Source organism: Cibotium barometz, chromosome 22 (genome assembly GCF_041138505.1).
Source record: "Cibotium barometz isolate CiBa-2024 chromosome 22, ASM4113850v1, whole genome shotgun sequence".
In the NCBI taxonomy this organism is placed as follows: Eukaryota; Viridiplantae; Streptophyta; class Polypodiopsida; order Cyatheales; family Cibotiaceae; genus Cibotium; species Cibotium barometz.
Genome location: NC_141067.1, coordinates 39,560,009 through 39,584,170, shown reverse-complemented (window position 1 = coordinate 39,584,170; position 24,162 = coordinate 39,560,009). Strand labels below are relative to the sequence as shown.

General features: G+C 37.5%; 1 protein-coding gene across 2 annotated transcripts; it reads right to left on the bottom strand.

Annotated features, from left to right (window-relative positions):
• Positions 1–756: 756 nt before the first annotated feature.
• On the bottom strand, positions 757–2,479 carry LOC147626596 (uncharacterized). Of its 2 annotated transcripts, none has more exons than XM_086816653.1 (2): positions 2,294–2,479; positions 757–1,618 (listed from the first exon to the last, which is right to left on the bottom strand). In XM_086816653.1, exons 1-2 carry the CDS (start codon positions 2,409–2,411, stop codon positions 906–908), a joined length of 831 nt encoding a protein of 276 aa, XP_086672779.1. In that variant the 5' UTR covers positions 2,412–2,479; the 3' UTR covers positions 757–905. The 2 variants fall into 2 exon arrangements, with proteins under 2 accessions (XP_086672779.1, XP_086672780.1); XM_086816654.1 differs by having other exon boundaries at positions 757–1,615; positions 2,294–2,478.
• Positions 2,480–24,162: the final 21,683 nt, after the last annotated feature.

The window sequence follows — 24,162 nt, the reverse complement described above, 5'->3', positions numbered from 1 at the left end:
AATGCATTGTTGGGACCCCCATTCATGTAAAGAACACACAAGAGCAAGCGCAGCTGAGGACACAGAGAGCTACACTTTGTAGCAAAACTTCTTTTGACACTCACCGAAATTTTTGTGAGCAGAACATGAATATTCAAGTACTGGCATGTGTAACCTATTCCTCATCCTCATTTTCATATCCTCTGCAGACGATGGAATCATCGTGTACCCTATTCCTCATCCTTACCTTCACATCCTCTCCAGAGGATGGAATCATCATATCCTTATCATAATTTTTTCAAGCACTTGAGCCTTGCTGGGTTTGGAATGCTTAGAATTCTGTCAAAAAACTACTGGTTTCTGCCAAAGGCCTAGAAGGGAGTACAAACTAGGGATGTGGTGGTCGAAAAGGCCAGTAATAAACACCGTGCCAGCCAACTAACACCATAGCCTGTGAATGTTCTTGGCATCTGTACAGCACACCAGTACCAAACCTTTTGGCCATGTGAGTCCATTCTGAAGCCATTCTTAATCAGCCTCAAAGTTTAGCTTACGCCAATGGCAAGCGTAAGAGACCCAAAAAAACATATGTTCTTGACTTACCAAGAAAAAGCTTGTTGGTGTTGCCAACCCTAGGGAGAAAAATATGATCAAACGTGAACAAAATTGCCAAAAAAAAATAACAGTTTTATTTTACAAACGTGCATCCTTGAAGTCCTTTTGTTTTTGTTTTGTTTTTCAAGCCAGGGTCAGAAATGAGCAAGCTTGTTCTGAGACTAAGTCTTTTTGTTCTATCATTCATTTTGTAATAAGGCTAACATAGCACATTCATGTGAAGCAGCATGAAAAAAGCTGCTTTTTGCATCTGAAAGCACATTATGACTTACAAAATCTTTAGGAGTGGCCTCTTTGCTCTTTGTTGAAAACTAAAAGAAAAACTTTAAGCAGGCCAACAAGTGTGCAGTTAATGCAAAAAACAAGACCAAGCCAACTCCATACCCCCTTTGAAAGAAGGAGCTTAATGTCTTGGTGACTTGCAGAGACAAGGTGATGATCCGCAGGCGGCTGCGCTCTTCAAGCTTCGTGAAAAATTCAATAGGCTTGAGAGTCTGCTTGGAGTAGTAGGCCAAACCAAACATAGCCAGCCCGGACACGCACACCTGGGTCAAGAGGGCATGGCTGAAAGGTGAGTCCATCACTCGAAACATCATGCCCCCCCATATCAAGTGCACCGCCCCCACAGCAAGAAGCGCTTTGGAGAATTTCTGTATTGCCTCTCTCATCTCCAAATATGCTTTCCTCAGCTCATCTGCCACTGGAGATGTATCCCGCTCTACAGTTGGTCCCACAATTTCTTCATGTTGGAAATCTTCCAACCTTTTATGTTGCGTTGAGCTTGGGCTAACTGGCTCCCTGGGCTTCTCTTCTTCTTCCTTCACTGTACTTGAATACGCCACAAACTTGTTCCAAAACAGATCAAATTTTGGGCCAGATAATGTGTTTGCCGTCCACTCGGATTTATACCTCGAGATTGGAAATCCTCCATTTGTGTTGCTCATGGATCCAATTAACCAAGGCATTGTGATGCCTTTCCCAGTGGCTATATTTGGCTTGCTTTTCACGCCATCTAACATGCCTGCTGCATCAACATCACATGTCCGTCATGGGTCTTACATCTCAAAACTGTAGCCAATTATGTATGTATATGTGTATATATGGGTGTTTATGTGTATGTTTGTACAATGTAAGTTCATGTAAAACTGCAAATTATGTATGTACATATACATATATGGTTACGTATGTATGTTCATGTATTGTGTGTGTGTGTGTGTGCACGCGCGTGCGCGCGCGCGCGCAAAATTGTATGTAAACTCATGAGTGTATACATGAGGGTGTATGTGTATACATATATAAGTATGCATGTATGCACGTTTGTGTATGTATTATGCATGTATGTATGTATGTATGTGTGTGTGTGTGTGTGTGTGTGTGTGTGTGTGTGTGTGTGTGTTTACATGTATGTATGTAATGCATGTATGTATGTATTTTGTATATGTGTATGTAGCCAAGGGCTTCGCTACAATGCATGGATTATAAGATCTATGGAATAGTCGTTGAGAAATTCAATGGCCCAAAAGCCTTACAGCCATGCCCATTGCTGTCCATCACGATAATTAGGGTTGGACAGATATTAATACTCCAAAAATCTACTGTGCCCTCATAAATGTATCCAACAGGAAAGGGCGAAATGGAAATCACATTTTAGATCTAATATAGAAAATAAAATCAAGTCGAAGAGACATGGAAATAATACCGGAAGAGGATGGCTCGGCGATGGGGCGATGTGGATCGTGAGCTCCATAAATGCCAGAAGCTGACTTGCTGGGTAGGGGAGAGGATACCCTGAGAGCTCTGCGTAGTACTCTGAGCATCTTCTACACACACACACACACACACACACAAAAACACATACACACACAAAAGGGAGGGTATACAAGTCTCAAGAACAAACCGAGCTGACAAACGCATAACTGTGGGTGCCCACGTTTGAAAACATCCCCTAAAGAACATCAACTATTTCAACGTTGATTAGGCTGGGGTCACACGGAGGCGTTGGACGCATCCCCGTTCTTTAGAAACAAGGTTCACATAGTTAAACACACACGGCTCTTACACAAAGAAGTGGCAATGTGAGCATGTCCTATAGTCACAACTCACGGGGATTGCAACATGAGTTTTCGGGCATGTGATAGCAAAGTGAGATTGCAACATGAGTTTTCGGACATGTGATATGCAAAGTGATGCAATCCAACACCTCTCATTTCATCTTGATGGTTAGGGTGTGTAAACCCCCTTAGTCAAATTTACATCTTATCACATTTTATTAGTCTGCCCATCGCAAGCTATAGTGAAGTGTAGTGTTAGAAAAAAACCATCCTTTAGTGTAGTTTTCACAAGTCAAATTGAGAAAAACCGATTGTAATTTGGCCTAGCCTTCAATTTAAAGATTCAATTTTTTGAAATTTTAGCTATAAAATTGACTAGTCTATGCATCCGATTGAGCTTAAAGGTCATCCTTTTTTACACTGATTAGAAAACAACTTTATATCTTTGACAGTGGTGAAGTGTTATGTTGTCAACTCAATTTTGTCAAGATTACCTCAAGGCTTTGTTGTTCATTTTGTTTGTGTGTTTTTAAATGTTTTATTCATTGGAGGTGGTGGCTCTTTTATTGATTGCTCATATCAGAGTTATTAGTTGCTCGTGTATTCACTCTAAAATCTACATTTCATGACAATTTACTGGTCCTACCCATAGCACAATATAGTGAACTTTGAAGAGTTGTTATGTTCATGTAGTCTACTCAATTTTGTCAAGATCGCCTTAACTCGATGGTTATAGTTCATAAAGAGAATGTGGGGGAGAGAGAGAGCTTGAGTTCCTTACAAGCAAACACACACACACAAGAGAGTGCAAGACATGAGAGATGGATGGGTGAATTTTCTTCTTTCTTCTTCTCTTCTCTATGACCCTATAACTAAAAGATAAGATTACATACATAAAGGGAAAGTACTCTCCTACAACAACATACAAAGTAGTCAGTCTATAGTATGAACCCGACTATATGAGCTAGCGCTATAACTATGCCATAACTCTAGTAGTCCAAAGTGGTTGTCACACAACCTGTCATCCACTGGCAGCATATCAACCATAATCGCGCCAACCGTGCCAGCAGTGACACAAGTGTGGAAGCTGTCACCCAGGTAGGTCATCAATGTCCGTCGTAGCACTAGTTGAGCTCGATATCTCAACACTCCCCCTCGACCTCAACTCCACACACTGCACTCCAAATAAGCTCCTAAACCTGTGGAGCTTTTATGTACCCAATGCCTTCATGAAGATGTTATCCACCTGATCCTCTGTGTGCTGACATATACTAGATCTACATCACTTGCTAGAACCTTCTCCCTCACAAAGTGATAGTGCACCTCAATGTGCTTCGTTCTAGCATGGTATACTGGGTTACTAGCCAACTGTATTCTACTCATGATGTCTTAATAAATGACAACTTCCCTATCCATGGGCTCACCCATATCACCAAGTAGCTTCTGAAACCAAGCTACCTCACAAGTTGCCATAGCAGCACTCCTGTACTCTGCCTTTGTACTCGACAAGGCATGGGTACTTCTTATTACTGCTCCAGCTCACAGCAGCACTCTTGTACTCTGCCTTTGTACTCGACAAGGCATGGGTACTTCTTATTACTGCTCCAGCTCACAGCAGCACTGCCAAATGAGGACATAAAACCACTGGTAGATCTCTTGTCTACAACACTACCAGCCCAATCAACATCTCTGTACCCATGTAGATGTATCTTTATACTAGCCTCATAGATAATTCCATAATCAACTATGGACTTTATGTACCTGAGAATCTATCTAGCCGCATCCAAGTGTGGCTTTCTAGGGATTTGCATAAACTAACTCACAAATCCAACAGCATAGCTCAAGTATGTAGATCAAGCTACCCACTATGCACCTGTATGTAGTGGGGTCCTCCAAAAGCTCACATGTATCTGGGGAAAGCTTTGTGTTCTGCTCCAATGGCACTAAAATAGGCTTACAGCCTGTCATACCATACTTGGACAATATGTCCAAGCCATATTGCCTCTATAACAAAATGCCATCAGGTGATCTCACCACCTCTATGCCCAAAAAATATCGTAGCTCACCCAAATCCTTCATCTCACCCTTTTGCTTCAAAAGCCTCCTGACATTTTATATGTCATCACTATCACTAGTGATAATCAAGTCATCCACATAGATGACTAATAGCATCTTTTTCACATAAAGTGAAAAATCTGCATTGGATATCTGAAATCCAATGGTAACAAGATACTCCTCGATCTTGTTTGACTATGCTCTAGGTGCCTACTTCAAGCCATACAAGGCTTTGTGTAATCTGCACACAAAATTTGGATGTGCATCACTCTCATAACTTGGTGGTTGTATCATGTTAACTTCTTCTTGCAAATCACCATGCAAGAAGGCATTCTTTACATCTATCTGATGTAAAGACCAACCCTTTGCTGCAGCCATAGCAATGAAAGCTCTCACAGTTGCCATTATTGCAACCGGGTTAAATGTCTCTTCATAGTCAATGCCATAGCCTTTGGCCACCACCAATCTTGCCTTATACCTTCTCATTGAACCATCAGCGTTATGCCTGACTTTATACACCCACTTACATCCGATTGCTTTCTTTTCCTTTTCCTCAGCGTTATGCCTGACTTTATACACCCACTTACATCCAATTGCCTTCTTTTCCTTAGGCAAAGGCACTAACTCCCATGTTGCATTTGAATCCAATGCTGCCATCTCCTCATTCATGGCATCTTCCCATTTCTTATTTCCAAGTTCCTGCTCAAAATAAGTGGGCTCCAATTCATGTATTGCTTTAACTATGTAAGCATAATGATGGGTTGTATATCCATCATATCTCAACCTATCAATAGGGTGCCTAACCCTCGTAGACTTGCGTACACCTGGATCAGGTGTCCTCAAAATAGGCCTCATTCTCCTTACACTAGGAGCAACCAGATGGAATGCCAAGCTCCTCATTAAGGCTCTGCTCAGAGCCGCAAGAGTCACCATCCACATATCAATGACCTACTGATCTACCTTTTCCTTCCCTTTGCATGATACATGTGTATCTACATCTGTCTCCTCAACCTGCCTAACCATGGGCTAATAGTCCACTAAGCATTTGTGATTGTTGCTCTACATGTGGTGTAGCATCAACACTTCTTACATGTGCATCTTCTGTTGCCTTCACTATTGGTGCATACCAACTACTCATCTCATAAAAAACAACATCTCTACTTACTCACATCTCACGAGTGGTAGGGTTATAACATCTATAACCTTTCTGTTCCATAACCAATAAAGATGCATTTCTCTGTCTTTGGATCTAACTTTGTTCTCACTTCATCAGGAACATGCACATATGCAATACACCCAAACACTTTCAAGTGAGACACATTCGGTCTTATGCTTGTAAACTTATGTTCAGGTGTCATACCATGAACAACTACAGAAGTAGGTGTCCTGTTCATAATGTACATAGTAGTTTTACTACTACTTCTGCCCAAAAATAATGTGGCATATTCTTTTCAACCATCAAGGCACGTGCCACTTCTTCAATGTGCCTGTTTTTTCTTTCTGCAACACCATTTGTGTTGGAGCACACTTGCATATAAACTGTCTCTTGATTCCTTGCTTCGTCCTCGAGAAATCGATGAACTCATTAGAGAAATATTCTCCCCCACCATCTCATCTCAGGAATTTTATTTGCATGCCTTTTTCCTTCTCGACCAAGGCTTTAAATCTCTGAAAGTAAGCAAACACCTCACTTTTCTCCTTCATGAAGTAAACCCACACTTTCCTAGTGTGGTCATCAATGAATGTAACATAATACCTGCTGCAACCTGCAATTGTTGCAGTCTTGGTCTGTTCCCATACATCTGAATGTATAACATCTAACGGCCTTGCACTGACATGCTTTTCATGTGGGAAAGCATGTTTGGCCTGCTTACCAAGCTGGCATGCTTTACATACTTTGTATATACCATCAACCTTAAACTTTGGCAAACCTGCAATAATATTTTAGGCCTGCATAGACTTAACCATTTTTGTTACCCTTTGCAACCAAGTGACAATGATTTTTAAAGTCTTCTACAAAACATCCTTGAGGATTAAACCTCACTTGCAGACCCTGCTCAACCACCCTGCTCAACCATTTGTCCAACAGAAACCAGGTTCTTTGTAATATTTGGAACTTGAAGTACATCTACCAAGTACTTCCTTTTTCCATCCTGCATAGACAATGGCACTTTACCAACATGTGCAATGGGATGTGTAGTATCATCACCTGTTTCTACATAACCTGGTTTTTCCATTTTCTACATGTCTCTAAACCACTCAACATGACTGGTCATATGGTTAGAGGCGTCAGAATCCACATACCATGTATCTTGAGATCTTGACATCTCCTGTTATGGAACTGAGCATGTAGTGCATCACAAACAACTACCCACTTCTATCATCACCTCCCTGTTTACTAGATGATGCATAGTTGCCTCCAACTTTCCACTTTAATGCTTTTTATAGCAATCCTTTGCCATGTGCCCTGGTTTGCCACAATAATGGCACACACACCCACACAAGAGAGTGCAAGACACAAGAGAGAGGAATGGCTAAATTTTCTTCTTTCTTCCTCTCTTCTCCATAACTAAAAGATAAGAGTACATACATAAAGGAAAAGTACTCTCCTACAACAACATACAAATTAGTAACTAAAAGATAAGAGTACATACATAAAGGAAAAGTACTCTCCTACAACAACATACAAATTAGTCGGTCTATAGTGTGAACCCAACTATATGAGCTGGTGCTATAACTATGACATAACTCTAGTACACCAAAGTGGTTGTCACATAGCCTGTCATCCACCACTGGCATCATATCAACCATAATCACACCAACTGTGCCAGTGATATAAGTGCGGAAGCTATCACCTAGGCGGGTCATCAATGTCCACCGTAGCACTCGTTGAGCTCGATATCTCAATAGTTCATTCATCTTGTCAAGATCGCCATAACTGGATGATTGTAGTGCATTCATCTTGTTTGTATATTTTAATATATTTTATTCATTGATGGTAATAAGAGTATTTTTACTACTATTAGTATTTACCAATTGTCACAAGGATTATTTTTATTAGCTAATGGAATAAGAGTATTTTTACTCCTAGTAGTATTTATCAATTGTCATAATACTTTTTACTTTGTTATTTTGTATCATCTTGGAGTGATTATTTGGTACTTTGGCTCTTGAAATTGAGATTTCATAAGAAAAAATTACTATCATAATGTATGATCTCGTCTATTAATAATGTATGTTGAGTAAATGATTTTTTAATCAAGAGGCTCATTTTTAAAACCATATGTGCTTCTTAATGTTGTGTGGTGTGATAGCTGTGAGAGGATAGTTATAATGAAGAACATGTACTTTGTTTAATAATTAATTATTTTAGAGTTAGGGTAGCTGAAAATATTATTTATTTGATGTAAGATCTGTATGTGTTTGTGAATTGTGCATTATATTATGATTTTTACATGTAATTACTTTTACTATGTGAAACCTTGTTGGATATGAACTTATATAATATGATATGTTTATTTTATTTTAATTTTTTAATCATTACATTATCTTATTTTAAATTTAATATTCATCTAATAATAAGGTTCATGAGTTTAATTAGCATTAACATTTTATAAATATCATTTTATAAAAGTTAATGACTTAGTCCTTTCTTAATAGTAATATTTATTTAAGTCTTGCGAGTAATATTTATCTAAGTCTTGCATATATTGAAAGTTTTGGAGTCTTGTCTTGACTTATATTATATTTACCTTAATGTTTAGCTAGATAAATTATGTAGACAAAGTCTATTTCAAAATGTAATTAATTATTTTCTTTTATGTAATATTTCTTTTCAATAAGCTAAAGCTACCAAATTTATCTATGTTTTACAAGAATAATAATTTATATGATGACTATCTTATTTATTTACAAAATCAATGAACTTATTGACTCTCATTGTTTAAGACTTTTGTAAAGTTTTATCCATCATTATTATATGCCTTTTGGATGTAATTTGTATGATATTAACATTTTTGTTTTTGTGGCACTATCTAAGTGGTATGAGTCATCATTTGCATGGAGTTTGAGATTTTACGCAAACGTGCATTGATTAGCCCTTGAGCTAGTCATAACATCATGACAATAGACACTTGAGTGTCATTGGGACAACCTAAACTCATCCCTACATACAATAGTCTTGCAAGAGGAGCCAATGGACAAAACATTGAAGTTCCAGGTTACTTTAGATACACTACTCAAATAATCGATGGCGATATGGAATTTACATTCCATGTTACCCTAGATTCCCTTTAGTATGATGTTATCCTTGGTGGAACTTAGATATGTGAATCATTTTATTAGATAGATGAATCCATGCACACAGTCACCTTGAACACTCATGCAGGCAATGTACAGTTGCTATTACGGGAGGAAGAGACCTTGGAGGAGCTCGAACTTCCAACGTATCTTACTAAAAAGATCCCTAGGATTCTGGTTGGATTGGAAATTGTAAATAAAATCACCATAGCTCAAGCACAACTTTATCCAACTTTATCCAACATGAGAACATAATCTTAGGTCAACCAACACTCACGGCATATCCTAAAAGAATTCCCTTCACATAAGACTTGAACATGCCATGTTTGGGGTACTTTGAACATACAATGTATATTGAAACTAATCCCCTTACTTGCAAGTTTTTTGTGGTTGAGTATGTATTGGAAGCAGATTTGATCTTGGGACATAAATGGACTATTGCTGCCCAAGCACCACTGTGCTTTGCTAACTTTAATGGATTTCTATGATGTTGAACCTGAAAGATTCCTGCCCCCTACGCACAATGAATTCGGGGTTGCTAGTTGATCCAGGAGAGAGGAGAGATAAAAATATCATAATTTTTTTGAGTAAAAAACTCCACCACATGTGTGAAATAGGCGCCTCCTTGAAGTCTCCCCCCTCCTTACCAAGGTGTCAAAAATGTATCATTATACCAAAATATCTCATTTTTTTGGTAATATCTCATAGTTCTTAACTAATAAACCTTGTACTCAGTCAACTCTTCATCTTATGTGGGCATTTACTCATTTTTGGGTATTTTCTTTTATTCATTGGATTTATCTCCTCCCCACACTTGGATTGATCCTATTGGCCCATAGGAACCTTAATTGGACCATAATCCAAAAATTTTTGAAAATCTAGACCCTTAGGCTAAAGTCCTTTATACACATTTTCAATTAATTCTAATTGCACATTGGAAAGTTCTTTTTGAATTTCTATTTCAGGGGAAACCATTTTAGACACTAGGAGGATTTTTATATCCAAAAATATTTCAATTTTAGATTATCTCTCTCTAGACATTTTCTCTCTCCAGGCCAAAATAGGAAAAAACAAGATCTTTCTTCTATTTCAGGGAGGGGAATAATTACAAGAACAGAAGGGAAGGTTCTTACACCTTTACACCTCAATAGTTGGAGGGAGGAATCTTACATCCTACCCCACTTAAGAAACGCGAGATGTCCTCATCTCGCAAGTGGAGTATGATCTCTTTCATCATCTTCTTCTTCTTCAATCGCTTCCAGCGTTACTACCTTGGAAGTGGACGGCCAATTTGGGAACATCTCTCTTTGACTTCCCCTATTGTGAGGTAGAGGTCTTGCATTACTTTGGATTGAAATTGCGGATTGGTTAGAGGGTCTACCTCTGGGATTTCCCTGATTTCGACGGAAAGGAACCTCATTATTCTGAAAGGAAGGAGCTGGAGTCTGGAATCTTGGTCCCTGATTTCCTTGCCCCGAAAACCTTGATCCAAAAGGAGTTGGGCAATCCATACTACGATGTCCAAATCCTTGACAGTTATAGCATTTCACTTCCTTGTTCAAGGGTGGAACTTCTGAATCCCTCGCCATCCGCACTGCTTCGACCATGGAAACTGGCTTGGCATTCTTCACTAAGATATTTCAAGGTTCGTTCAGTCCTCGAATGAACTTGGCCATCAGCTGTTCGTCATCCAACGGTGGCGAGTACTTGAGGAGGAGAACGAACGCTTGGTGATACACTTCAATAGTTTTGCTCCCCTGTGTTAACTCTAAGAACTCGTTCATTTTGGTTTCCAAAAAGCCGAGAGGACAGAATCTCTTCCTTAGGTAAATCTTGAGATCATTCCAGGTCTGGGTGTTCTGATCCAGATGGTTTGTCTCGCAGTGGTTTCTCCATGCTACTTTGGCTATTTCTACTATCTTCAGTCTTGCAAGAGCCATTTTACTCTCATTGTACCCGATGACATTGAAGTACTCTTCCATTGCTTTGATCCACTTCTCCACATCCTCTCCCAAGTTTTCCCCTTCACCCTTGAAAGGTCCAGGCTGCGATCTATGAAGAGTTTTACGAACATCCAAGTCGAGCTCTTCCTCATCGAGTTGGGGGTTATCATTCCTACCACAATGACCTTGATCCATGATCCTATCAATACAAAAATTCTTGTTAAGTCCCTTTATTTATAATTCAAATCCGACTTTAGATCCAATTGATTCTGGGGTTCTTTAGATTGGTCAGCTCCCCCACAGAATCATGGGATAAAGATCCCTTCGAACAGAAGAACATACAGAACTCATTATTAGAGAATAATTAATTCATATTCTTAACACAGTAATGGTCCATCAGACCAAAAATTCCATCTGAACATCCCTCCACAAGAATTTCAGTTATGCAGGTTCTCATTTGTCATCCCTTAATTATAGTCACTGGGTCAAGGTCAACAGTAGCAATCTGTCAGCACAATCCACTAATCTCATAGTGATTTGCTGAAGTCACAATCATCATTCCAGTTATTATCATCAGCACTGGGATTCGTCCCATTCATCCTCATTGTGGCTTTGTTAAACTTATCTTCTTTCAACTAGAATTCAAGAATCATTATCTTTCAATCAGAATCCAAATCAACTCATCAATTCTCAACCAGAATTCTAAATTCATATCAACTAGCATTTGAATTCATCATCTGGATAGCATTTTTGCTTAAAATTTCAAGGTCTTAGATTTACTCGTATATACTGCCAATAAAGAGCTGCACTTATACCCTCGGTATACACGGGTAGTCATGGTCCTTGGAATTATAAGGTAAATACTATCATGTCTAGGCCTCAAGCAAGTGAGTGATTCCATACAATTATGGTACTTCTATCTGAAGACCCAATTACAAATTTATGAATCTTCATTCTGAATATCAATTTGTATGAATTTCATCACACAATTACAATCTTTTACTGCTACTTCATAAATTTTTGACATTTTCGGCTTCTCGGTTGAACCACTTTAGCCAATTCGCTATGATACTAGCTGAAAGATCCCTACCCCCTTCGCACAAACGAATTCCGTGTTGCAAGCAGCGGAAGTAGCACTTCTTGCATAGGGCAGAGCCTCTCACTCGGGGCCTCGCCCACGGATATCCGGACAAGAGACTAATCCCTCGATTCTTCCAAAACCGAACTTGGAAAGCTTTCTCGCCCAGAAGGCACGGGCGATTCCTCCAGGATATTTTTATTCTAACATAGTCAAGAGCCTTAACTAATCGAGCTGATCTGACCAAACCAGTAAGTCACTTGCACTTGGATCATAGAAACCAACGCTTTTTTCCTCATCAAGAAGCACAACCATTGATTCTTTTCCATAGAACAAGGACTGTCTGGGATTTACTTCATCTATCGTACCATAACAGAATTGAGTCTCATTTTAGGGATCCATCAGTCCAGCCTAATCCCATCCAAACCCATGGGTTAACCAACTACCCAACCACTGTAGTGATAGGATCCATTTAGGAATTTGGTTATGTTTTGTCCCAGGTACCAAGGAAAAGAGTTCCCAGGCCCCCTAGCCGGCAGTTCATGCAAACTTCAAGATAGTCACACCACTTACACACCCAATATGAAATTGCCTTTTTCTGTCTTTAAAACAATCTTTTAATGAAACCATAGTATCACTTTCATAATCCTCCAAAATATCCGGTTGAATTCTAATTTTCGATCATTCCTTCATCGCTATACCTATGGCATCATTGGCAACTAGAACGCTCACCACCTTACAAGAAAATATTATTTTTCCTTGTTTTTGCCTAGAGAGAAGAAAAATTCTAGAGAGAGGTAATTCAATATTGAGATATTTTTAGATATAAAATTTCTTCTAATATCTAAAATATATTTCCTTGAAACAGAAATTCAAAATAAATTTTCCAAGGTGCATTAGGAATCAATTAAAAATGATATAAGGGACCTTAGCCTAAGGGTCTAGATTTTCAGAAATTTCTGGATTATGGTCTAATTAAGGTTTCTATGGGCCAATAGGATTAATCCAAGTGTTGGGATGAGAAAAATCTAATGAATAAAAGAAAATACCCAAAAATGAGTAAATGCTCACATAAGATAAAGAGTTGACTAAGTACAAGGTTTATTAGTTAAAAATTAAGAGATATTACTTAAAAAATGAGATATTTTGGAGAAATGATGAATTTTTGATACCTTGGTAAGGAGAGGGGGACCTTTGAGAGGTAGGCACCTCCCTCACATATGTGGAAGGATTTTTAATTCAAAAAAATTGTGATATTTTTATCTCTCCTCTCTCTTGGATCAAACTCGATCAAAAGGGGACCCAAACTGGTCCAAATCTTGTCTAAATTGAGTCAAACTGAAGCTGAAATTTTCTAGAACCTAGTTGGACTCAGTTAGTAGTCTCCTTCACCTGTAAATAGACCCTCATTCTTTTGTATTCTCATCTGTGAGCTATGCCATGCCAGTATTACATTAAAATAATCATATTTTCTATTATCCCTTAAAAATCCTCTACTTTTGGGGAGCTTGGAGATTCTCTCTCTCTTCAACAACTCTTGGAGCTCTTCTCCACTTGCTAAACCAATTGATTAGTTGGGGGCTTCACTTCTAGAAAAAGAAGCAAGCTAATTCTTGAGGTAAGAATGAATTTTATGGTTTTTTGTTAAATTTTCTTAAATGACTTCTCTTCTCAACCCCTCTCAAGCTTGAGAAGTTTCTAATTGGTTGTTTTCAATTCAAATCAAGCTTTCCCTAAGAATTTTAATGTGTAATCAAGAAAAAGTTAATCTTTATGCTTAATTAGAATGCTTTCTCATGTATCTCTCTCTCTCTCTCAAAAAAAAAGAATAGTCATTCCTATGGCTAATTCTTTAGTAAAAGAATGCTTCTCATTGATAAATTCTTAAGTCAAAATCAAACTCTAAGCTTGTTAAGCTAGAGAATAAGAAAATGGTATTTTTATGCTTTTATGTTAATAAAATAATGGTTATTTTAGATTATTTATAAGTAGTTAAAAACTACTTTAATTGATTCTAAATGGGAAAGAGATAATCCTATCAATTTGGGAAAAGAGGAATAATGGAAATAGCTTAATCTAGTAGAATAATCATAATTAAGTTTATGATTATGGTTAAAATTATGATTCAAATTCATAGTTTAGATTTAAGTTCAAGGATAGTTCTTCTATCATAATTGCATTACAATGTTTTATTCTTTTAAGAAAAATTAAAAATTATCAGTAATAACAGAAGCTATGGTAAAATTTTCAGAAAATAATACATAACTTATTTTTATGCATAATGCTAAAAGAGGACTTCCTACCATATTCAAGGATTGGGCATCCTATGCAAAAAGAGTGATTTTCATCATATATATGTGAAATAAATTTTTAGTATTTATGCATAAATATTTAATTAAAAAGAAAAGAGAAATTTTTGGTAAATTTATTTTTTATGCAAAAAGAGAAATTCCCATGATAATTGAGATCCAAGTAATTAAATGGTAAAAGAGGAATTTTTGGCATATTTAAAATAATGGATATTTTTATTTAATTTAAAAAAGATAAATTTACTTTACGTATAAGAATTTTTAAATGATAAAAGAGGAATTTCCATGACATTTGGATTTCAATCATTTAAATACAAAAAGAGGAATTTTAAGCATATTAAAAAAATGGATATTTGTATTTAATTAAAAGAAGAATTTTTATGGTATTTTAAGTAGAGAAAGATTTAAATTAAATTTTGGTGACAAAAGAGGAATTTTCACCATAATTCCACCTAGAAACTTAGGGTTGATAATTAAATTGAATCACCCCTCAAGAGGAATTTTCACCATAATTCCACCTAGAAACTTAGGGTTGATAATTAAATTGAATTACCCCTCAAGAGTCGGTCCAAATTAAACTATCGAGGGTGTGAAATGGAAGGGTACATCAATGGAAGTAAACTTAAGAAATATTATGGACTACTGACATAAGAGATGCTCATGCAAGAGAATCTATTGAAACAAAAGAAAGAGCTGGCCAAGGAAACAATCAAGCAAGCTCAAGATGAAGCCAAGGCCAAATAGAGACTCCAAGAGAGAATATTGCATGTAAACATGGCTTCACTAACCCTCCTTGATGAGGATGACCTGGACATTGAGCCAGCACGACTCAGTGTAAAAGTCTCTACAATTGAAAGTCATGCAAAAAGCATTGCATTAATTGATATGAGATCAAGTCATAAATTGATCTCTTATGAAACATGGAAAGCACTAGACAAACCTCACCTTGAGACCACCACCAAGTCAGAAGTGTGCACTTGTCAACTACCAAGGGTGTGGAATTTTTAAATGTTAATATTTCCATCAGAAATAATCCCTTGGTTGGAAAGGTATTTGTCATGCCTGTAGGATCTATGGAAGAATAAATGATCCTTGGATGATCTTGGATTTGTGTGAGTAATTGTAATATCTAGTGCAAAAAGAGGGCAGCACAACTCAATGAGGATAAGGAGACCATTACCGTGCCATTATGGAGTCCTTTTAATAAAGGGAAACAGGCAATGAGGGATGGCACAAAACCACCAATGCCGCGACAACCAACTATCGTACCAAAAGAGGCTTCAATGTCACATCTTCCACACAAAAAAAAGTTAAAGCATCCAGTAATTTAGTAGTAGGTTCCTAAGGACCAAGTTCGAGCCCATGAATAGTATGATGCAGAAGGAGTAGCCATGGCATCAAGGCCAAACGTTCAAGCTACAAACAAAGGAAAGAAAAGGCAATCAAAAGACAGCAAAAAGTATTCCAAGCAGAGCCACCATCCACAAAATTCTCAAAAGTGATGGGTCAGGAAGGATTTGCTAGCTGCATAGGGGTATTACCAGGGCAATACATAAATACGGGTGCCCAAATCCTACCTGAGTTGCAATACTACTGGCACTTTCAGAAGTTTGTGAAAGGATTGGGAAGGAAAAGAGGACCAATTTACATTTAAAGAAAATCTTAAGAAGACCCAAAAATTGGTTTGGGAAAAGAAGCCTATTCAACCCTCCGAACAGAAAGGAGAAACATTGCCAACCTCACCTACCAAGGTGAACAAATTAAGAAAGGTTAAGGAGAAAGGAAAAGAAGGTGTGCACCCATAGTCACAAGGCACACAACAGGTTCAACAAGAATTAGTAAATGCACCCTTCAATTGGATGGATAGCAAAATCAAACACTCCCACTCTGAACTGAAGAGGTTACAACAACTTCCCACAAGGGCCAAGGTACCAAATTGGTTTCTATAGAAATAAGCAGGAAAAAAATACAAAAAGTATCAATTCCTCAACAATGGGTCCAAGGTAAAAGTGTATTTAACCCTTCTCTTAATGCATGATATGTGTAATTGAGTGCTTGAGCATATAGGAAGCATAGGGTATCAACCTTGCACGCACAAGATCAAAACAGTTTACGTCGTGAGATGCTTAGTACTTCATGCCATGAAATGGTCAAAAATAATTCATGCCATGAAACGCTTAGATGAGGGGTATCATTCCATGAGTTGATGAGGAATCCGAACACCTCGAAGCGGACCTGGCCCAAGACATCGCCTCTTTTCAGTAAGTGGTGGAGTACCAAGAAGCAAGGGGGATTTGCCTTTTAGAAATACCAGTACTCATAGCTTCCAAAGTGCCTCAACAAACACCTCCAATTTATATCATTTTCAAAAACCTATCGCCACTTCGTAATTCTATTATATCATATCATAATGCATCAATATAGATTGGTGCAAAGAAAGCCCCAGGAAAAGATGTGCTGCAAGTGGATGTGCACCACAAAAATGAAGAGGCAACTTTAGCACATTTGGAGATGCCAGATGAAAGACAGGAAGCAGACAAAAGAAAGAGAACCAAAGAAGCAACAAGCCTAAGCAAGCGACAAAGGCTGGATGATGAAGACCAAATCTCGGTAAATTCTTTCTTACATAATCTGGATTACGAAATGCTTCCTCAAGGAGACTATTGAGGGCCTCGATAGTTTGCTACAATTACCACTCTACGATTTAGAAGGCACAGTTGCAAAACAAGTGCTTCCATCTAGGAATAGGAATAGAGGGTATGGTGCTACCACTTATTAACTATTCACATGCTTAGTAGTCGAAATGCTACATTGTGGAGACAAGTCCAAGAAATAAGTGACTAGGTGCAAATTCTCCAAGAACAAATGGCGGAAGCCGCCGCAGCTACACATAAAGATGTCATCCTCAAAGGCTTAAAGGTTGCGGTCATATATAATTTTGATAAAGTACATATTGAATATCCTGATATAACTCCTGAAGAAGTCATAGAACTCCAGGAGTTTATGAAAATCAACAAGCCCAACCACCCACCCCCTAGTTTATGAAAATCAACAAGCCCTACCACTTATCTTGTGTTCAAATCTATAGTAAGTAAACTACTACAACCTTATCCTAGTGTTAATCCTACTAACAAATCTGAGGCGGATTGCATTTTCTCTTGTCTCCATTCTATCCCTCTAGAATTTCCTACTAACACTCTCGCCCCCGAAGAGTTACTGGCATCCCACCGATCTCCACCAAGGCCAATTTAAGAGGTACATCCAATTCAACCGCGGGATGACATATAGCCTTATACTGACAACCATGTTCCTGAGTCTTTATCATGTGTAGAGTATGAAGGTTTTTTAGAGCTGGCAATCCATTGTTGAAGCCGAAGCTAATGTTTAAAGTGTTATGCAAATCACACCATTTGAACCCACCAAATGCATATTGCTAGAAGCTTACTCTATAGTCACATCAACATGACAACCTTATGTACCATATCTTCTTCAAGCACCAATGCCAGAATTGGAGGAGTTATTGCCAATGGCAGGAGAAGGGACTTTATGGGCTAATGTCGCAAAAAACACAAAGCTGGCTAACCCTCATTTAGCAGATTTGCTAGAAATTAGGATTGTAACATTCATGATCAGCTATTGCTACCGCCAATGGAGAAAAGCACATCTTGTACATATAAGAGGGGGACTATACCATCATTATCACAGATGATGCAAATCCCATAATTGAAAATTTTGGTCTGCAGCCAGCATGGCGGAAGGAGTACTTGATCATACTAGAATAGTCGATAGTATCAATGTGCACCGCCCACACAAAGAGTGGATCTGCTATATATGCCAGTTAAGCGAAGGATGACACCACTCAAGTTCCATGAGGCAAAATAGTGGGATTCACGTGTGTTATAACTTTCCATTATTTATCCCACCAACGTTTTTAGATATAGCCCAACAAAGACAGTAAATGTTGACCTAGATACGTGCGTGGCGCTGTATTCTAGATCCAACTATTGTGGCCAATGTTAGATTCTTGAAGTTGATTGTGGTGCTCATTGACCAACCAAAAGAACACTATGATGGCTTTGAGGAAGATCAACTCCTCTTCGACATGAACCAAGGTCCAAGTGAGCGAGGCATGATGCTGTACTACCATCACCTCTCAGGTGTCTACTAGCTTATATGCATGTTACATTTGAAGACATGGTAGACACCAGGTTTTGGACTTCCCACTTTGCACTCCAAAGAACCCTAAAAAAGCTTCAGTCCCGTTGTGACCATGTCTTTAGACCTCGGTAACAAGTTCTGAGGACAGAACCTACATTAAGTAGGGGGATTGTTAATCCCATGTTGGATTAAGAAATATGCTCCTCTGTTTGAGGACATTAACAAGTGTCATGCAAAGGCACTATAAAAGCTATACATTATGAGATACTGGCCACCTAAGGCTTGAGGTTGTATGAATAAGGGCCAGTTGTATTTAAGGTATTTTCTCATAATGAATGTGTAAGATTCCTCCTCAGCCTAAATAATGAATAAGCTTTTACCTCAATCCCCTGTAATCATTCCCTATTTCAAAATACAAGAAAATATTATTTTTCCTTGTTTTTTTCTAGAGAGAAGAAAATTTCTAGAGAGAGATAATTCAATATTGAGATATTTTTGGATATAAAAATTCTCCTAATATCAAAAATATATTTCCCTGAAACAAAAGTTCAAAATAAATTATCCACGGTGCATTAGGAATCAATTAAAAATGATATAAGCGAACTTAGCCTAAGGGTCAAGATTTTTTGAAATTTCTAGATTATGGACCAATTAAGGTTCCTATGGGCCAATAGGATTAATCCAAGTGTTAGGATGAGATAAATCCAATGAATAAAAGAAAATACCCAAAAATGACTAAATGCTCACATAAGATGAATGAGTACAAGGTTTATTAGTTAAAAATTAAGAGATATTACTAAAAAAATGAGATATTTTGGAGGAATGATGAATTTTTGACACCTTGGTAAGGAGAGGGGGACCTTTGATCTAGGAACCTCCTTCACATGTGTGGGAGGGTTTTTAATTCAAAAACATGGATATATTTTTATCTCTCCTCTCTCATAGATTAAACTGGATCAAAATGGGAGCTAAACTGGTCCAAATCTTGTCCAAATTCAGCCAAATTGAAGCTGGAAAATTCTAGAACTTAGTTGGACTCAGTTGGTGGCCTCTCTCACCTATAAATAGACCCTCATTATTTTGTATTCTCATGTGTGAGCTATACCATGCAAGTATTACATTAAAATAATCATATTTTTTATTATCTCTTAAAATCCTCTACTTTTGGAGAGATTGGAGCTTCTCTCTCTCTTCAACAACTCTTGGAGATTTCTTCTCAACTCACTAAACCAATTGATTGGTTGGGGGCTTCACTTCTAGATAAAGAAGCAAACCAAACCTAGAGGTAAGAAGGAATTTCATGGTTTTTGTTAATATTCTCAAATGATTTCACTTCTCAACCTTTCTCGAGCTTGATAAGTTTCTAATTAGTTTTTTTTAATGCAAATCAAGCTTTCTCTAAGAACTTTAATGATTAATCACAAACAAAGTTAATCTTTATGCTTATTTAGAATTCTTTTTATGTATATTTCTCTCTCCCAAAAGAATAGTCATTCCTATGGCTAATTCTTTAGAAAAAGAATAGTCATTCCTATGATGGCTAATTATTTAGAAAAAGAATGCTTCTCATTGATAAATTCTTAATTCAAAACCAAACTCTAAGCTTGTTAAGCTAGAGGTTAAGAAAATAGTATTTTTATGCTTTTATGTTAATAAAATTATGTTAAATTTATGATTTAATTCCATAATTTGGATTTAAGTTTAAGGATAGTTCTTCTATCATAATTGTATTACGAATTCTTATTCTTTTTAGAAAAATTAAAAATTATCAGTAATAGCAGCAAAGCTATGGCAAAATTTTTAAAAAATACTATATATCTTATTTTTACGCATAATGCTAAAAGAGGACTTCCTACCATATTCTAGGATTGGACATCCTATGCTAAAAGAATGATTTTCATCAAATTCATGGGAAACAAAATTTTAGTGTTTATGCATAAATAAATAATTAAAGAAAAGAGAAATTTTTGGTAATTTTATTTTATGCAAAAAAATAATGGATATTTTTATTTAATTTTAAGAGCAATTTTAGATAAATTTATTTTATGCATGAGAAATTTTAAATGATAAAAGAGGAATTTTCATAACATTTGGAATTCAATCATTTAAATGGAAAAAGTGGAATTCTTGGCATAATTAAAATAATGGATATTTCTATTTAATTTAAAGAAGAATTTTAGATAAATTTATTTTATGCATGAGAAATTTTTAAATGATAAAAGAGGAATTCCCATGACATTTGGAATTCAATCATTAAATGAGAAAAAGAGGAATTTTAAGCTTATAAAAAAAATAGATATTTGTATTTAGTTAAAAGAAGAATTTTTATGGTATTTAAGTAGAGAAAGATTTGAATTAAATTTTGGTGACAAAAGAGGAATTTTCACCATAATCCCACCTAGAGAATTAGGGAGGATAGATTAAATCGGTAGAAAGAATATCTTTAGATATTTTATGTGGATAAATCACCAAAGTAATATTTACCCAAAATTAGATTAAATGGAAGAAGAGTATTTTCATTAAAAAACCGATATTCTCATATAAAACCATTTCTTAATCTATTATGGTTAGAATGAAATTCATAAAGTTGAAATTTTCTTTACGGTTAGAAGTTCAGTATCTGAAAAAAATCCTTGGAATCAAAGTTAGAAATAAACCGAATGATTTTGGTTAGACCACGAGTGTGAGAGGGACAGCCAGTAACAACTTGCCTATCTCTCGATCTAAATCAAGCAAAAACTTCATCCAATTCGAGTTCTTAATACAAAGAATAGACTGCCGTTGAATTAACCTAGTGGTCCCTTGATGAAAATCACCAAGAATCTAGTTGGACATTCAGTTAAATGATGGGTAGATTACCCTGATGAGAGATCAATGATTCTCATTAAGAAAATATGGATTAATGAAAAAGGGTTTTGTGGAACCAATCTCAAACCGGGAATTTTACTTGCATAGAACCTTTGTTTTATTTTAAAGGACTGTTTTACGCCAGAATGCTGGAGGAAGCATTTGGTATGTGTTTAACTGAGAAGAGGCTCGTTGTGCAACAGTTGGCAGGACATCACTCATGGCGGCAAGGCCTGTTGAGGTCTTGACTAGCCTCGGTATGGCTAAAATGGTGCGCTTTTGGTACAATGGGCGAGGACCGAGCGATCTGTGAGTGAAGTGTTAGGACACCTAAGAAGGATCCTAGAGGGTTCTGACCAGGTGATGCACGGGCTCGCGGTTGCTAGGACACCCATGCGTAAGTCGAGGAAGATTCGGATGAACTGAAAAGAATCACTTTTGTGAATCAAATTTTGATATTGGATCTCGTTGGTTGACTAGCTGGTCTTCAACAACGGAGAGTCCAGATGATATATTTTTTAATACAGTGGACTCAATATTTTGGAGGATTATGATCAATCATTCCCTCCTCATCCACTAGAGGCAATTCATCTTGCACATATACCTCCGGTCCAAGGTAAGCTTTGAGATGTGATACATGGAACACATCATGAATCTTTGAGGTAGATGGAAGTGCCAATTGATAAGCAACTTCACCAACACGCCTCACCACCTTGTATGGCACATAGTAGCGAAGATGAGCTAGCTTGGTGTTTGTCGTGCCCTTGATAGAACCATATCTTGTCTTGGGAATCCTTAAGAATACCCAATCACCCTCCATGAATTGCAATGGCCTCCAATGAGCATTAGCATAATACCTCATCCTTTCTTGATCTTGCTTCATATAATCTTTGCATTGTTGCAAGAGTGCATCCAACTTCTCCATCTCCTCTTTTGCATTAGGATTCACCCCTTCTTGCTTTTGAACCATCATCGGCATATTCACTTAAAGTGCCTCAAAAGGTGACATGCCAATGCTCTCATGATGCGTGCTATTATGAGCAAACTCGGCAAGCGACAACCACTCATCCCAAACACCTTGCGTATCATGGCAATAGTACCTTAAGTAAGTTTCCACCCACTTGTTCACCCTCTTGGTTTGCCCATTAGTTTCGGGGTGATAGGTGGTGCTAGGTGTCAAAACAATCCCCATGATCTCAAACAATGTCCTCCAAAATGAACTCATAAACTTCACATCTTGATCACACTAACAATTTGTTGTGGCACTCCATGCAACTTGAACACATGATCCACAAATTGTTTTGCAACCATAGATGCTGTAAATTTGACCTTGGAAGGAATAAAATATGCCACTTTTGTCAAGCGGCCTACCACCACATATATGCTATCCCATCCCCTCCTTGTATGAGGAATCCCCGTGATATACTCCATGGAAATTTGTGTCCATTTGCCATCGGGAATAGGCAATGTCTGAAGTAAACTACCAGGCTTATGTGTGGGATCTTTGTTTTGTTGAGACAAGGAAAGTAACTTGTCACAAAAGTATACACATCTTTCCACATTCCCTTCCAATAAAAACTATTCCGCACCTTCTCAAAGGTCTTAAACATCCCCATGTGCCCTGACAATGGAGAAGAATGCATCTCTTCTAACACTCTCTTCTTGTAGCTTGAAGTAGGCACAAGGTAGACTTTGCCTTTGTAGTAGATGAGTCCATTATGAAGTTCAAAATGTAGCAAATCATCATGGGATCCTTGCTATAATTTCTGGCACAATGGTGCCACTTCCTCATCCAATAGGTACTCTTGTTGGATATCCAAAATCCAATCTTTATGTACCTTCGAAATTTCCATGCATCTACATGCCCATATGTGTGACAATGCATCCGCCACAACATTCTCTTTCCCCTTCATGTATGAGATCTCAAAGTCATAATTTTGCGATGTAGCCACCCACCTTCTTTGCTTGGGAGAGAGTGTAGGTTGAGACGACAAGAAGTATTGAAGCACTCTATGATCAATCTTTACAAATAAATGACTCCCATACAAGTAATGATGTCACTTCTTTATTGCATGAAGTATTGCCAACATCTCTTGATCATAGACATGCATAACCATTTCCTTCTCATCAAGCTTTCAACTCTCAAAAGTGATCACTCTATGTTCTTAAAACAAAAGAGCCCCAATGCCTCTTCCACATGCATCAGATTGAACCACAAATGGCTTCAAGAAGTCTAGGCATACAAGTATAGGGGCTGATGTGAGCATTTCCTTGAGCTCTTGTGAAAGCTCTTATTGGCTATAGCATCCCAAAAGAAAGCCTCTTTCTTAAGTTTGTCGTTGAGATCTTGTCGTTGAGATGTGCAGCAATATGAGCATACCTCTTAATGAACCTCCTATAAAATTACGACAAGCCTAAGAATCCCATTAATTGAGTGGTATTTTTTGGTGTAGGCCAATTCTTAACACACTCAAACTTCTTAGGGTCCACCATAATGCCTTCTTTTCTCACTATGTGACCAAGATACTCAACCTTTTGTGCCATAAATGTATATTTACTCTCCTTTGCATATAAGTTGTTGACTCTTAAAGCATCCAAAACAACCAATACATGCATCAAGTGCTCCTTCTCCCCTTTGCTATATATCAAGATATCATCAAAGAATACGAGCACCCATTTATAGAGGAAAGGTCCAAGCACCCTGTTCATTGGAGCTTGAAATGTTGCCGGTGCATTGCACAACCCAAATGGCATAACCAAATAATGGTAGAGACCCCTCTTGGTCTGAAATGCCGTTTTGTACTCATCACCTTCCTTGATTCTCAATT